Raw genomic sequence first — 17,173 nt, 5'->3', positions numbered from 1 at the left:
TTTTTTTTTTTTTTTTTACAATTATATTCTTAAATATTTTCTTTTTTATTTCTGGGGGGGGGGTGTGTCTTTGAGGTATCGGATGTCTAAACAGACCCCTATAACGCGGAAGAAATATCATGGGTCCCTGGGGTGCGGTGCCCTTCCCTCCTTCTTTTTTTTTTTTTTTTTTTTTTTTTTTAAGAAGTTAAGGCCAAGGACGGTATTGAGAAAGCAGAGAAAATATAATGAAACTCATTTCACTGTAAAAAATACAAATGTAGCCTAACTTAAAAAGTTGGCTTCAGCCAGAAACTCAACATTCACTTTCATTCACCATGACTAGGGAGTAATTGTTCACGCTCTCAACATCATCTGATACTGCAGGCTGACTTGCTTGATTTGTTTTAGGCCTGGCTTGCTGATCTAAGTTTTTACCAATGTAAGTAGGTCAGTGTACAGGGGTCAGTAGTAGGTAGGGCAGTGTGCAGGGGTCAGTAGTAGGTAGGTCAGTATATAGAGGTCAGTGTGCAGGGGTTCAGTAGAATGTAGGGCAATTTCTTATTTCAAGTTTATTAACAGTAAAAGATAAACATATAAGTATACATTTTATTACACGGGTGAAAGCAACTATACAGGGTTTACATGTACAATAGTTTTGAAAAAACAAAACAAAAAAAACAATACATTTGTGGTTTCTTAGGATTTGTTTGTTGTTCATGTATACTTAATAACCAGGAAAACCAGTAATAATTTTGTTAGCAATATATTCCTGTATTGATTGATCTAGAGTGGTAATACTGTACGCATTGGATAGAGGGGGTCTAGGAGTATGAGGGGTAAGGGGGGAGTAAATTGACGTGAAAAGAGATATTCGGAACTTCGGAAGGTAGTGGTTGTGCTTCCTTGTGGCATATCGTTTGTCCTGTTTTAAAGGATTATTAAACCTGCAGTGTTTTCAGTATGTTTCAGTCCTAATCAGAGATGTTGAGATGCTTATTGGTCAGATCTCAATCGTTGCTGCACATGTGTGAGACCCAAAGAGAAGGGATGGGGACATTAGGATTAATGCCACTAAGGCAAAGATCTAGTACAAGTTTTCCCCGTCAAATCCTCATATTTTTGTGAATACCTGAAGGTGAACCACGGTGACCACGTTGTATGGTATCTTTCAACGGAATCGTTGGATTGCGCTATCGTTTCCTCCATGTCACATATATCTTTAATTTTGAGAAACCAGTCTCTGATCGATGGGGTGCTAGTAGATTTCCAGTGCAGCGGTACATGAGATTTAGCAGCGTTTAACAGGTGCTTAGATAATTTTATTTCCTATACCGCTGAAGCGGGAAGGATGTGACATGGAGCATGCAACAAGCTGCATCAAGTCTCATTGAGGTTTCATTAATGTGGCTTATCAAATCATTCACCTCAATCCAAAACCGAGCTATCATGGGACACTGCCACCAGATGTCCAGTAGGGTTCCAGTCTCTTTGACACCGCCAACAAAGATCTGAGGATTGAGGGTACACTTTATGCAATCTCGCTGGGGTGGCATACTATTGCGTCAGCAATTTATAGGAAATTTCTGGTGCTAAATGAGCATTTGTGAGCTAGTATGCAGGCTTTCTGCCGCTGCCTTTCAGAAAGATCCATGCCAAGTGCTTCCGACCAATTCTCTGAGTCTTTCCATGTGCATTCTGCCTGTATTCTGCAACCAAGCGTATGAAAGGGAAGTGGCTTTTTGGATTTGAACTCCCTCCAGGCACACTGATTCTATGTCCTTTTTAATTGTCTTGTGAAGTGTGCTTTGCGATTTTTCCCGTTGGCGTAACTACAGATTTGGAAGTATGTCCATAAAAGCAAATGTGTTAAGCCATTATCTGTTTTGAGTGTTGAAAAATCTTTCATTTGTGTGTTTTGGAAGCAGTGTTCTGTGAGAAGAGGTGTACGTGGATTTGAGGTTCACAAGAGATATGTCCCTTCCCCTGGTGGAAAGTCTGGGTTGTGATGCAGAGGTGTAAGCGGGCCCAGTGAGTTGGAAAAGCTAGAATCCTTGGCTAGCTGGTGAAAAATCGAGAGGGTGGTGTTAATCAGGGGGTGTTGTTTCAATATGGGTGGATATTTTGATTCTGGCATCCAAGGAGAGAAACTCAACGGTAAGGGACTCAACTCAATCTCCAAGGGTATCCAATCCTTGATGTCATCATGTCAGTGCCAGTCAATGATTCTAGCAAAATGTGCTGCATGATAATCATTTTTTATAGTCGGGTAATCCCATCCCTCTAATATCTTTGGGTTGGGTCAAAAGAGTGTTTTAATGCAAGGGCGTTTACATGCCCAAACAAACTGGAGTTGGATCGACTGCAGTTTTTTAAAGAAGTTTGTTGGGACCCTTATTGGTAGGGTTCTGAACAGGTAAAGTATTTTGGGCAGAACTGCCATTTTGCCAATGGCCGCTCGGCCTGAACCATGAGAAGTTCCATGGATGCCAGCTCATCAGGTCTGCCTCTATTGCCTTTAGAAGTGGTGGGAAATTGTTATTGAATATTTGAGAGATTTTAGGAGTCAGCCATATTCCCAAATATTTGAGCACCGTTTTCTCCAATTTAAAGGGACAGTTATTTAGCACTAGCTAAAGTGAATGATCTGGTATGTTAATATTCAGGGCTTCAGACTTGGTAAGATTGATTTTCAGATTAGAGATGTATCCGTATGTGGAGAACTCCTGCAAGAGATTTGGTATGGATATGTGTGGTTTTGTTAAAAATAATAACAAATCATCCGCATACGCGGCTATGTTATGTTCAGTGTTTGCTATTTGGAAACCTTTTATATCTGAGTTTGACATCAGCTTTCTGAAGGGTTCAAGTGAGATTATGAACAGGGTAGGTGATAGCGTGCACTCTTGCCTTGTACCGTTGGTAATTTGTACTGTGTCTGATAAAGAGCCGTTAATGCGTAGTTTTGCTGTTGGGTTTTTGTATAAAGCTGATATCCATAACATCATATGAGTAAACAGGCTTGTATATCTGCAGGTCTCCAACATGAATTCCTAGGCTACTCTATCGAAGGCCTTTTCTGCGTCCGTAGAGAGAAGGCCCTCGATTTTTCGCACATGAGCCGCATGTATGAGGTTGAGTGACTTTGTGACATTATCTTTTTCTTCCCTACCCGGCATGAAGCCTGCTTGTTCTAGGCCAATGATTGTATGAAGTAGAGGTTTCAGTCTGTTAGCTATGATCTTTGCGATTAATTTGACATCCAAATTTAATAAAGAGATCGGTCTATAGCTGGTGCAGTGTTGGATCCTTGTCTGGTTAAGCAACACCATTATATGGGCTGCCAGAAACGTTGGAGGGTTTTCTCTGGGGGCTGAGAACGAGTTTAGCGCTTTCGTGAGGGGATTCGTCAAAATATCAATGAATGTTTTGTAGTATATAAATGTGTAGCCGTTGGGGCCAGGGCTTTTCCCTGTTTTCAAGTCTCTGATTGAACTCCTAGACCATCCCATCAGCACTGATGAAGTTCAATTGGCAGAGTCTGTTTCGGATAGCCTGGGAAGTTTTGAAGTTTCTACATAATCTTGTATGGCTTGTTGTCTGGACCCTATAGTGCCTATAAGTTTGTGTTGTTGAGGTAGGTTGAAAAGTTTTGTGTAGTAGTCCTGGAAATGCTGAGCTATCCGTTCATCGGTTACATCTATTTTGCCGTCTTTGTTAGTTATGCCTAAAATGTTATTTCTGTGATGTGGTCCTTTCAATGCTCTGGCAAAAAATGTGCCTGTTTTATCGCTGTATTCATATATATATTCTTTTTGAAGAATAGGAATCTTTTCGTGGTGGCGTCTAAAGTCTGTTGTAACATTTTCCTTGTTTCTAAAAGTTCAGTTGCTATACGTGTTGTCAGGGATTGTTTGTGTAAGGTCTCAAGGTTTGAAATTTTGTCTGTCAGTTTGGTAATTGCCTTCTCTCTGCCCCTTTTACGTTGTGCTCCTATTTTCATTAGTACACCTCTAATGGTACATTTATGGGCTTCCAAACCGTCAAGGTGTCCATGTCCTGATTTGCGTTGAGTGTAAAGAACTCCTGTAGTTGGGAAGTAATTTTGGGTAATGTGTGGTCCGTTAATAGGGAAGAGTTCAGCCTCCATGTAGAGGGTTTTGTTTTAGAGGATCAGTGAGAAAGTGTGAGTGATATAGGGGAGCGATCGGAAAGGGATTAAATATTTCTGCTCCAGAGACGAGATGCAAGTCTCTACGTGAGACAAATAAGTAATCGATTCTAGAGTATTTAGCATGTGGAGCTGAATAGAACGTAAAATCTCTACTTTCAGGGTGGAGAAAGCGCCATGAATCCATTAGGTGTATAGAATGCAGAAGCTTTTTAAACTTTCAGAATCCCATAGGTCATGTGTGATTTGCTTGTAGAAGTGTCTGTTAGGGTGTTCAGGGGGAGATTCAAATCGCCTCCTAGGATTGTGCATCCCGAGCTGAACATAATCACTCTCAGAAAACAGTAGAGTGATTGTCCCGACATGTTTCGCTGCCCTGGGCTCATCAGGGGATAATTTAAAGACAGTTTAGATGCAACACTGCATAGAACAGAAACAAAACAAATAAAACCATTGCATGGACTGCCCGTACAATACAGAAATTAGAATGGTAATGGTACAATGAAATAAGCTGTCAACTACAAAGCCCATCATCTATCGCTCACCCAAATGAAGATCTTTCGTCTGCGCCTCAAGGTCAAATCACGAGAAAACCCTCCATGGGTAGTGCACATGGGAAATGCGCCATTTAAGGCTCTCAATGGAGCTTTAGGGCTGAAATCTAGCCAAAAGTGTAGTGCAAAAATTAGTAAAGGTAAGAAAAATGAGTAGTAGATTGTGTAAAAGGAAGAGGAAAAAAAGGTGAAGAACTGGGGGATGGCGGGCAACCGAGACGGGGAGGTTGTAGAAGAAATGGGGGGGGGGGGTGGAGAAAGGGGAAGAGGGGAAATAGGGAAGAAGGGGGGGTTGTTGAAAGGCTAGGCAAATGTTGGGTAGGATTAAAAGGAGGGGAAGGAAGGAAGGAAAGAAGGGGAGGGTGAAAAAAAAAGTAAATAGTAAATGCTTGGTTTACTACCCTGTTTCCCCTAAAATAAGACCTAGCATGATTGTCGACAATGGCTGCAATATAAGCCCTACCCCCCAAATAAGCCCTAGTTAAAGTCCTTCTATAGCTGCGTACACACGTGGCGGACTGTCTGGCCAACTTAGTCCGTCAGACAATCCGACGGACAGTCCGTCATACTTTCGAATGAACGGACTTGCCCACACACGGCACTTTTTGAGCGGACTAATACGGCGGACTAAGTCTGCCATACTATCCGCCCTACTTTTGAAATGAACGGACTCGCCCACACACGCGGAGGAAAGTCCGCTCATTTCGCGTCTCCAGGTAGGCGGGGCCCGCGAAGGAGACGTCGCTGACCCCGCCGCCTGGTATGGACTTAAAGGGGAACCCCAACGCCGAAAAAAATCGGCGTGGGGGTCCCCCCCAAGTCCACAACAGACCCTTGTCCAAGCACGCTACCCGGCCGGCCAGGAAAGGGGGGCGAGCGAGCGCCCCCCCCCCTCCTGAGCCGTACCAGGCCGCGTGCCCTCAACATGGGGGGGTGCCCCCACCCCAAAGCACCTTGTCCCCATGTTGATGAGGACAAGGGCCTCTTCCCGACATCCCTGGCCGTTGGTTGTCGGGGTCTGCGGGCGGGGGGCTTATCGGAATCCGGGAGCCCCCTTTAATAAGGGGGCCCCCGGATACCGGCCCCCCACCCTATGTGAATGAGTATGGGGTACAATGTACCCCTACCCATTCACCTGTAAAATAAAAGTACCAAAATAAACACAACACAGGGTTAAAATATTTGATTGCACAGCTCCGGGGGTCTTCTCGCCGGACTCCTCCGCTATCTTCTTGTAGCTCTTTTGCTAGCGGAGGAGTCCGGCTTTCTTCCTCGCCGCCGGCCTCTTCTCCCGACTTCGGGGGTCTTGTCCCCCTCTTCGGTTCTTCTGCCGGGCCACCGCGCCTTCTTATAGCTCTTTTACAGGCGGTGGCCCGGTCTTCTGTCGTCGCCGTCGCCTTCCGTTTCTTCTTCTTCTTCTTTCTTCTTTCTTCTTTCTTCCTTCTTCTTCTTTCTTCTTTCTTCTTTCTTCTTTCTTCTTTCTTCTTTCTTCTCTCCGGCGGGAATGCCAGGGACGTGCTCCGCTGCCACTTATATAGGTACAATGGGGCGGTGTCACATGGTGACCCCGCCCCCTTACGATGTCATAGTCCCCATGTGACATAAAGCCATGTGACACCGCCTCATTGTCCCTATATAAGTGGCCGCGCAGCGCGTCCCTGGCATTCCGGCCGGAGAGATCGTCGAGGCAAAAGAAGAAGAAAGAAGAAGAAGAAACGGAAGGCGACGGCGACGACAGAAGACCGGGCCACCACCTGTAAAAGAGCTATAAGAAGGCGCGGTGGCCCAGCAGAAGAACCGAAGAGGGGGACAAGACCCCCGAAGTCGGGAGAAGAGGCCGGCGGCGAGGAAGAAAGCCGGACTCCTCCGCTAGCAAAAGAGCTACAAGAAGATAGCGGAGGAGTCCGGCGAGAAGACCCCCGAAGACGGAAGACCTCCCGGAGCTGTGCAATAAAGTATTTTATCTCGTGTGTTGTGTTTTTTTTGGTACTTTTATTTTACAGGTGAATGGGTAGGGGTACATTGTACCCCATACTCATTCACATAGGGTGGGGGGCCGGTATCCGGGGGCCCCCTTATTAAAGGGGGCTCCCGGATTCCGATAAGCCCCCCGCCCGCAGACCCCGACAACCAACGGCCAGGGTTGTCGGGAAGAGGCCCTTGTCCTCATCAACATGGGGACAAGGTGCTTTGGGGTGGGGGGGCCGCGCGGCCCCCCCTTCCCCAAGGCACCCCCTATGTTGAGGGCACGCAGCCTGGTATGGCTCAGGAGGGGGGCGCTCGCTCGCCCCCCTTTCCTGGCCGGCCTGGTAGCGTGCTCGGACAAGGGTCTGTTGTGGACTTGGGGGGGACCCCCACGCCGATTTTTTTCGGCGTTGGGGTTCCCCTTTAAGTCCATACCAGGCGGCGGGGCCAGCGACGTCTCCGTCGCGGGCCCCGCCTACCTGGATACCCACTCGAAATGAGCAGACTTTTCTCCGGGTGGGAAAAGTCCGCTCATTTCAAAAGTACAGCGGACTGGCACACACACGGGCGGATTGTCCGCCCAAATGCGAGTCCAGCGGACAGTATTTCCAACATTCCGAAATACTTAGTCCGCCAGACTGCACGCTGAAAAAGTCAGCTGAAGCCCACACACGAGCGGACTGTCCGCCGAAACACATTTCTAGGTAGGCCAGACAGTCCGCCCGTGTGTACGCGGCTTATGTCTTATTCTCAGGGTAGGGCTTATTTTCGGGGAAAGAGGGTGGGGTTTATTTGGGGGGTAGGGCTTATATTGCAGCCATCACCGACACTCACGCTAGGTCTTATTTTAGGGGAAACAGGGTATGCTCAGCTGTTAGTGCACACGGAGCAATCACTATCACTACTGTAGTGATCGCTACCCATGTCCACTATACTACAGTGAGGGGGTTGGTAAATACACATTTAGCAAGCAACAGCTTCGTCTGCACCATTGATATCTAGTGGAGGAATTGCCTATTATCTTTAGGAAGGGGGAAATAAGTATATACATGCTTTGTAGTCAGATGGTGGGCAAATAGTTCTGGTGAGCGTATATAGATTTTTTGCACTTTGGGTGCAAAAAAGATTTTAAGCACTTTGGGTGATTGGACACTTATTTTTGGATATTTTTTTTTTCTGGACTTTTTACTATATGGAGCTACATATATTTTGTTTTGATGTACAGTTTATTTTCACTATATTGCGTTTTATTTATAGGTAGCGTCCTTCTTTTTCACTTTTTGAAACTTATAAGGCTTGCTTATATAGTAGGTACCGTTTGAGAAATTTTTCTGTATATATGCAGCCAGTGACATCATTGGTGCATGCACTCTGAAGAAATGGCCACCCATGCCATTCCTTCAGAACCCTGTGCCGTGACCGGCGGCTCCCACATACATGCACGCGCGAGTAACATCACACAGCTCCGTCCAGTCACACAGCCAGAGTCCACGGACCCAGAAGGAAGATGGATGCAGCCTCCAGCTGTGAATGGCATATCTGTGAAGGGCTTTGTTTGTAGTTAAATTTCACATAATGTGCCAGTATGCATACTAGCATATTATGCCTTTTAATTTTGCAGGTCAGAAAAAAAAGCCAGTGGTTTAGTTCCTCTTTAACCATTCTAGGACTGCCCGCCGTCACTATACGTCGGTACTTTGACTTTAAATACTGGGGTTATGGCAGCAGATAGTTGCCATAACCCCAGTATTTTCTTAAATGGCAGGAGATCCGCTTTGAGATAAAAGCAGTCTGCGCAATTGTTTCGCCGTTAGATCACTTTTATTGCGGAGGGAGAGGTGGCCCCCTGCCGTGTTGCGGTTGTCTCCTACACTTGGAGTCACTGTGTCGAGTGAGGGAATGATGGCCAATTCAGTGACATTGGATGACACGGCCGTAAAGGGACATATTTTTATATTTTTTTATTTTTTTTAACGCATTTAAGTGTAAATTTCAGGCGATCCCTGAAAACTCATCTATTCAGGGAAACCTATCACATCTCAAATTAATCTCCTACCACTTCCATCAGCTCATTCCCGACAGTTATAACCTTTTGTACCACCTGCCCCACCCTATTAGATTGTAAGCTCTTCTGAGCTGGGCCCTCTTAATCCTCTTGTATTTTATTGTATTGTAACTGTATTGTCTCCTTTTTATATTGTAAAGTGCTGCGTAAATTTCTGGCGCTATATAAATCCTGAATAATCATAATAATATTTTATTATTATTATTATTATTATTATTAATAGTGAGATCTGAGGTCTTTTTGACCCCAGAGATCACATTAACCGCATGCAGACAAGCCACCGCAGTTATACTGCGGCAACATGGTTCGGCTGCACGAATCGCCGCCATGGTACGTTGGTACCATAGACAGCCACTAGGGGGCTTGTGCGGACCCCCTGCTCGCCCACGGAGCCGATGCGATTACCGGGCACCCGCAATCGCTCGGGGCACACAGACAACCGGGATCTGTGTGTAAACACCGTTTCCGGTTCTCTGAGGGAATAACAGATAGTCTGTTCATACTCAGTATGAACAGACTATCTGTCATCTCCCTTACACAGCCCCACCCCCCCCTTCAGTTAGAACACTTACTAGGACACACTTAACCGCTTCACTGCCCCCTAGTGGTTAACCCCTTCACTGCCAGTGACATTTTCACAGTAATCAATGCAATTTTATAGCATTCATCACTGCAAAAATGCCAGTGGGCCAGAAATGTATAATGTGTGTAAATTGTCTGATGTGTACGCCATAAAATTGGGGGACCCCTAGTGGTGGACTTTTTAGGCACACACAATAAATATCAAATTTATGATGTACAAAGATTTTTTTTTATTAAAGAAATATATTAAGAATACATATAAAATAAGGAATGTACAAACACATCGGTAATCAGTATACACACTGGTTGCTCAAGATACCCTACGTGTTTTGGAGAGACTGAATCTCCTCCTTCAGGGCTGTGTATAGATATGTGAAACAGGTCTATTAGAGAAGAATAGAATATATGATTAAGAAAGGCTATTTATCTTAACAGATATATAAATACATTGTACATAATTCAATATTATGGTAAACACTTACATATTCAAAACAGTGTGTTGGATAGACATTCCATAGAGCTTATAATTAAAAACATAACAGGATACCGGGATAGATGTTACCGATGGCTGTTTTCTTTTTTCGGATACTTCTAGTGTGGGCGCCCTGGCAAAAATGGCTGAAGAAATTGCAAGATGGAACAAAGAGACCAACCCCCTAATACAGGTGGACAAATGGGGAAACCCCCCCCCCCCCCCTCCCCAGGAAGAACACTGGGGCAAGGCAGTCGGTCCTGTACAAAAGAGAATAAAAGGCGTATTTTAAACCTAGTCAGGTGGAGGGAAAAAGGAAAGAAATCCCTTCTCTCCCCTATGCGGTTATAAGTAAAAAGGGGGGTTCTTTCATTTATAAAAAAAATAATAAGAGAGTAGATAAATACGCAATTTTTTTTTTCCCAAAATACCAAGAGGTGTATGGGGTTCAGAAAATATCATACTTGAGACCCAGCAGATATTGCAAATATATAATTAGCAGGCGAGGCCTACAAGAAAATATATATTTAAAAAAAAAAAACATTTTTTTATAACATAATTATAGGGATATATTTATATATTTTTTTGTCTTCATCTGGTATATACAGAACAGGCCATAGTTATCATGGCCTGGCACCTCTGTATAATTACTATATGAATATGTAATATTTTCATATGACCTATGTCAAATGTGTCCATTATGTGCCATAATGTCACAGTCACGTTAAAAAAAAAAAAAAAAAAAATCGCAGATCGCTGCCATTACTAGTAAAGAAAAAAAAAGTATAATAAAGCCATAAACTAGCCCCTATTTTGTAGATGCTGTAACTTATGCACAAGCCAATCAATATACGCTTATTGCGTTTTTTTTTATGTATTTTATTTTTATTTTTTTACCAATAATATGTAGAAGAATACATATCGGCCTAAACTGAGGAAAAAAAAAATTTTTTATATATTTTTTGGGGATATTTATTATAGCAAAAAGTAAAATATATTGCGCAAAAAATAAATACCGCAGAGGCAAACAAATACCACCAAAAGAAAGCTCTATTTGTGGGGAAAAAGGACATCAATTTTGTTTGGGTGCAACATCGCATGACCGCGTAATTGTCAGTTAATAGTGACGCACTGCCGAATCGCAAAAAGTGCTCTGGTCAGGAACGGGATAAAATCTTCCGGGGCTGAAGTGGTTAAAGAGATCCTGTCATGCTTATTTTTTCTATTACAAGGGATGTTTACATTTTTTACAAGGGTGTAATTTTGAAGCATGACATGTTGGGTATCCGTTTACTCGGCATAACATTATCTTTCACAATATGAAAACAATTGGGCTAACCTTACTGTTTTCTTATTTTATTTTTTTATGCAAAAAAAGTATATTTTTTCCCCAAAAAATATGTTTACAAGACCGCTGCACAAATACGGTGTGACATAAAGCATTGCAACGACCGCCCTTTTTATACTCTAGGGTGTCTGAAAAAAAAAAAAGTGTGTGTGTGTAATAAATAAATAAATAAATATATATATATATATATATATATAATATTTGGAGGTTCTGAGTAATTTTCTAACAAAAAACCTGATTTTAACTTGTAAACAACAAGTTTGAAAAATAGGCCTGGTCCTTAAATGGTTGTAAATGTAACCATCTAGAACAAAAATTATACCCATGTTACTATCAGAAACAGGTCAAATACATGACATGTATTACATGAGTTATGTAACGCGTTTAGCCCCATAATTCCCTTGTTGAAAAATAATTATACCCACATTCTTATTAATTAAAGGTCAAATATGTTCTATGTGGTGTTTCCATGCTATTCCACCTTGTTTGCATTAGGAAAAGTTAATGTTTTTCCTTTTGCCTGTGTAACAATGATATTCCATCCATAATCCCCATGCAAATAAAAAATAAATAAATCACATTCTTATTAGAAATGCATAATTTTTTTACTGGGCGTGTGTAACCTATAATCTTCTTTTATTTTTTTGTATCAAAACTTGTTTATTGATACACTGCTCATATGATACATACAGTTGTTGCAGTATAAAGACAAATAACAACAATAAATGTAGTATATGTCTCTGTGGGTCTGAGCAATAACAGATGATAGTGCATATAATACATTTCTTTTACCCTTTCCATCCCCAAAGAAGAAAAATTTGAAAGGGGGTTTAACCAGCACTTTCGATCAAGTATGATAAATCAGTGTTATACTTTTCTTCAATTCACGAATAATGCAAAGTCTAGTGCATAACCTTTAAACTTAACCAAAGACCCCAAGACGACGTGATTTATCACGAAACGCGTAGGGCGGTGTGACACGCTACTTTTTGCCTCACTAAACAGCAGTCAGAACAAGGATATGATTGTGGAGAATTGCGCTCGGCCGACGCTTCCCATCATGATATGCCTTTCCTTACAATAACTCTGTAAGTGTATTTCTTTCTTTTTACTTTTATTTTAATAAATGGTTTTACACTATTTGGAGTGCTCTTTTCCTTCCTATGGTGGACCATTCGCTTTCCTTGCTGGAATATTCTCGAGTTGTGTTCCTGTTTGAAAGTGGAGCCAGGGTTGGATGATTCAAGTTTAACCACTTGCTTACTGGGCACTTAAACACCCTTCCTGACCAGACCAATTTTCAGCTTTTGGTGCTCTCACACTTTGAATGACAATTACTCAGTCATGCAACACTGTACCCAAATGAATTTTGTGTCCTTTTTTTCCCACAAATAGAGCTTTCTTTTGGTGGTATTTGATCACCTCTGGGGTTTTTATTTTTTGCGCTATAAATGAAAAAAGACCGAAAATTTTGAAAAAAAACGCATATTTCTTTGTTTCTGTGATAAAATTTTGCAAATTATAATTTTTTTTCATAAATTTTTGCCACAATTTATACTGCTACATATCTTTGGTAAAAATAACCCAAATTAGTGGATATTATTTGGTCTTTGTGAAAGTTAGAGAGTCTACAAGCTGTGGTGCGAATCGCACAAAATTGATCACACCTGATGTACTGGTGGCCTATCTCATTTCTTGCGACCCGAACAAGTCAGGAAAGTACAAATACCCCCCAAATGACCCCTTTTTTGAAAGTAGACATTCCAAGGTATTTACTAAGATGCATGGTGAGGTTTTTGATGTTGTCATCTTTTTCCCACAATTCTTTGCAAAATGAAGATTTTTTTTTTTTTTTTTTTTTGTTTTCTCACAAAATTTTCAATGTAATAGGTTATTTCTCTCACATGGCATGTGTATACCACAAGTGACACCCCAAAATACGTTCTGCTACTCCTGAGTATTACGATACCAAATGTGTGAGACTTTTACACACCCTGGCCACATACAGAGGCCCAATATTGAAATAGCACCATCAGGCGTTCTAGGAGCATAAATTACACATTTCATTTCTCAACCACCTATTACAGTTTTGAAGGCCCTGGAGCACCAGGACAATGGAAATGCCCACAAAGTGACCCCATTTTGGAAAGCTAACACCCCAATGTATAATCTATGAGGCATAATGAGTCGTTTGAATGGTTCATTTTTTTTCCAGAAGTTTTGGGAAAATGTGGAAAAAAAATGAAAACACATTTTTTTTACGCAAAGTTGTCCATTTATAAGATATTTCCAACACATAGCATGTACATAGCAAAAATGACACCCTAAAATACATTCTGCTACTCCTCCTGAGTATAACGATACCAAATGTGTGAGACTTTTACACAGCCTGACCACATGCAGAGGCCCAATATTGAAATAGCACCATCAGGCGTTCTAGGAGCATAAATTACACATCTTATTTCTCAACCACCTATTACAGTTTTGAAGGCCCTGGAGCACCAGGACAATGGAAATGCCCACAAAGTGACCCCACGTGGCACTGGAGGCAGATGGGGCTGACAGATGGGGCTGACAGATGGGGCTGGCAGATGGGGCTGGCACTGGCAGATGGTGCTGGCTATTTGCTCTGGCAAATGGGGCTGGCAGATGGCACTGGTGCTGGCAGGTGGTGCTGGCAGGTGGCACTGGCAGGTGGCACTGGGGCTGGCGGCACTGGGGCTGACGGATGGCGCTGGCAGGTGGCACTGGCGCTGGCACTGGCACTGGGGCTGGCGGCACTGGGGCTGACGGATGGCACTGGCGCTGGCAGGTGGCACTGGCAGGTGGCACTGGCAGGTGGCACTGGCACTGGTGGTGGCAGGTGGCACTGGCAGGTGGCACTGGCGGCACTGGGGCTGACGGATGGCACTGGCGCTGGCAGGTGGCACTGGCGCTGAGATAATCTGTAGGATCTGGAGACACTGTCAAAAGCCTTTGCGGCATCCAATGACCCCCCCCGGATTATCTACCGGCACCTGCAGGTTCAGAAACAAACGCCGAATATTATCAGCCATGGATCGGTTAGGAATAAACCCAGACTGATCACGGTGGACCAATCCTCCTATCACTTGTGGCCAAAACCCGTGCCAGCAACTGAACGTCCACGTTCAATAAAGAAATGGGACAATATGAATCCGGCAGAACCTTATCTTTGCCCAGCTTGGCGAGTACCACAATAATGGCCTCTTGCATACGATCAGGGAGGCTGCCTGTTTCTAAGGCCTCTGTGATAATGGTGGGAGAAGAACCTCACCATATTTGGAGTATACCTCGGCCTGCAGCCCATCCGCACCTGGTGATTTGTGATGAGGTGCCTCTGCTAGAGCATCCGTCAACTCTGTTAGGTTGATTGGGTCATTCAACCATACCCTGTCAGCATCTGAAATCTGAGGAAAAGGGCAGCTCTGTAAGAATGTAGTCAATTATGCAGAAGTAGAGTTAGTTTTAGAGGCATAGAAACCATGGGTCTTCAAACTATGGCCCTCCAGTTTTTCAGGAACTACAATTCCCATCATGCCTAGTCATGTCTGTGAATGTCAGTTATACAATGCCTCATGGCATGTGCATGTTGCTAGGGTGGCCGCTGCACCAAAAACACTTCCTCCCCATCGAGCCAATGCATTGCAGTTGTGGGGTTGTCAAAGAAGTGTGTGTTGCCGTTAGCGATAACTTTCAGCTTTGCAGGATAGAGCATGAACTATTGAACATTGAGAACGTACAGCCTCTTTTTGATATCCATAAACTTAGATCTTTGCCTCTGAACTTCTGCGGAGAGATCTGGAAATAGGGAAATCTTTGCATTGTCCATTTTTAGTATACCAGCAGTCCTGGCCTTACCAAAGATGGCGTCTCGATCTTTATAGTTCAATAAGCGGAACAAAAATGGTCTTGGCAGGCCACCTTGCAGTGGGGGCCTTGCAGGGACTCTGTGCGCCCTCTCCATTGCAAACATGGGGCACAGAGCATGGCGGTCAAAGGTGTCCATGAGCCATGCCTCAATGAAGGCTACTGGGTTTTTACCCTCTGCTTTTTCAGGGACTCCCTCTGCGCATATATTGTTTCTGTGTAAACAGTTCTCCACGTCCTTTAAATGGGCTGCGTTAGGTAGACATGCGCTCCCGCAGCTTCTGCATATCTTGCCTGACCAGGGATATTTCTACTTTCATGCCCTTCACCTCCCCTGTCAGTACAGCAATGGAGGAGCTACATGTTGTCACCGCTGTCAGTATATCCCTTTAATGTGGGCTCAGGGTCAGCGCCATTTTGCTGTGACGCCGCCATCTTGGAGGCCTGAGGCCTAGTACTCACAGCTAATGTGGCCTGGGTATCTTCCAGAAGCCTGGGGACACCACCCAGCGATCCCATCTCTGGCTCACTGTGCTCATCCCTGGAATCTGGCTGTTGGAGGGATGTCAGATCCTTCAAATCTGTGCTTTTGCCAAACAATCTTTGTGCGGCCTCCTTCGCTGAGTGTGGCGGTAGGCTGCCATCATGGCCGGGGGTGTCCAGCAGTAATTTAGGCCCCACTCCTCTCCTGGACATGTCTGCGCAGAAAGACACCCAGCCGAGTGTAGCGGATAACAAATGCTGGTGTTCCCGGGTCTGTGCTGCTGAGGATGGCGGTACTATAAGCAGGAATAGGCAGGATCTTCATCTGAGCCAGCTCAGACACGTCCTGTTGCATGCCCTGCATAGCCACACCCCCTATAATCTTCATTTTTAAAACATGGTTTTCCAGGTTCCTAATAAAACTGTTCATATGTAGTGCTCTGCACTACATTATTTCTGTTTTAATTTTTTGTATTATCTCTGTGTAATTGACCTATGATTCTATTGTACAGTTGGGTGAGTGTGAATGAGAGAACTTCTTGCGACATAGTATCAAGCAGTAATCGCTGCAGGAAAGAATAACATATTTGGAGTAACAACATTACCATATATATATATAATTTATGTGTGTAAAAAGTACACTGCACCTAGAGAATGCACTGAGCATTGCAGGCAATAATCCCATCATTCCAATATGCAGTATAGCAAGTCCACTTTTACAGTCTTTATTGGATTTATGTTTCACTACACGTGTTTCATTTTTCAGATTCGCTTTTGCAGAAGATAGAGGAATACAGCATTGTGACTCCAATCAGTACAGATTCTGAGGGTAATTTTGTGTCTAATGAAGTGTCCAAAAGGCACAGGGCTCGTTTTCAAAGGGATGTTCAAGATGCCAACAATAAATCCAGTGATAAGATTTATTATAATGTGACTATTTTTGACAAAGACTTTCATCTAAGGTTAAAGCTGAACACTAAACTAATTGCACCTGGAGCTACAGTAGAGTGGGAGGAAGATTCCAATGTGCTTGCAATAGATCTTCATCATAAAAATTGCCTGTATGTCGGAGATATAACAAATATGGCCAACACCTCTGTTGCCATTAGCAACTGTGATGGACTGGTAAGTTACATATGTTAATAGAAATGACAACTCTACAGCATTAGTGTCCTCAAAAGCAGAAACATAAGATGTATGTTTATTTATTTGGTTATAACGCACAAGTTTAACCACTTGCTTACTGGGCACTTAAACACCCTTCCTGACCAGACCAATTTTCAGCTTTTGGTGCTCTCACACTTTGAATGACAATTACTCAGTCATGCAACACTGTACCCAAATGAATTTTGTGTCCTTTTTTCCCCACAAATAGAGCTTTCTTTTGGTGGTATTTGATCACCTCTGGGGTTTTTATTTTTTGCGCTATAAATGAAAAAAGACCGAAAATTTTGAAAAAAAACGCATATTTCTTTGTTTCTGTGATAAAATTTTGCAAATTATAATTTTTTTTCATAAATTTTTGCCACAATTTATACTGCTACATATCTTTGGTAAAAATAACCCAAATTAGTGGATATTATTTGGTCTTTGTGAAAGTTAGAGAGTCTACAAGCTGTGGTGCGAATCGCACAAAATTGATCACACCTGATGTACTGGTGGCCTA

At 43.1% G+C, this 17,173-nt stretch overlaps 1 protein-coding gene across 4 annotated transcripts in view; it reads left to right on the top strand.

The window, feature by feature from the left end:
* The window catches only part of LOC143964080 (A disintegrin and metalloproteinase with thrombospondin motifs 2-like), a 1,751,863-nt gene that overhangs the window by 101,181 nt on the left and 1,633,509 nt on the right, over window positions 1-17,173 (top strand). For all 4 annotated transcript variants that reach the window (XM_077473787.1, XM_077473788.1, XM_077473790.1 and 1 more), the window contains exon 2: window positions 16,274-16,632. In XM_077473787.1, coding sequence (XP_077329913.1) covers window positions 16,274-16,632 — 359 coding nt within the window. The remainder of the gene's footprint in view (window positions 1-16,273; window positions 16,633-17,173) is intronic.

This window comes from Lithobates pipiens, unplaced genomic scaffold (genome assembly GCF_037356315.1).
Source record: "Lithobates pipiens isolate NorthernLeopardFrog02 unplaced genomic scaffold, aLitPip1_a1.2 Scaffold_8, whole genome shotgun sequence".
Classification (NCBI taxonomy): domain Eukaryota; kingdom Metazoa; phylum Chordata; class Amphibia; order Anura; family Ranidae; genus Lithobates; species Lithobates pipiens.
The sequence above is the reverse complement of the archived record's forward strand: the minus strand, read 5'-3'. Positions and strand labels throughout refer to the sequence as shown.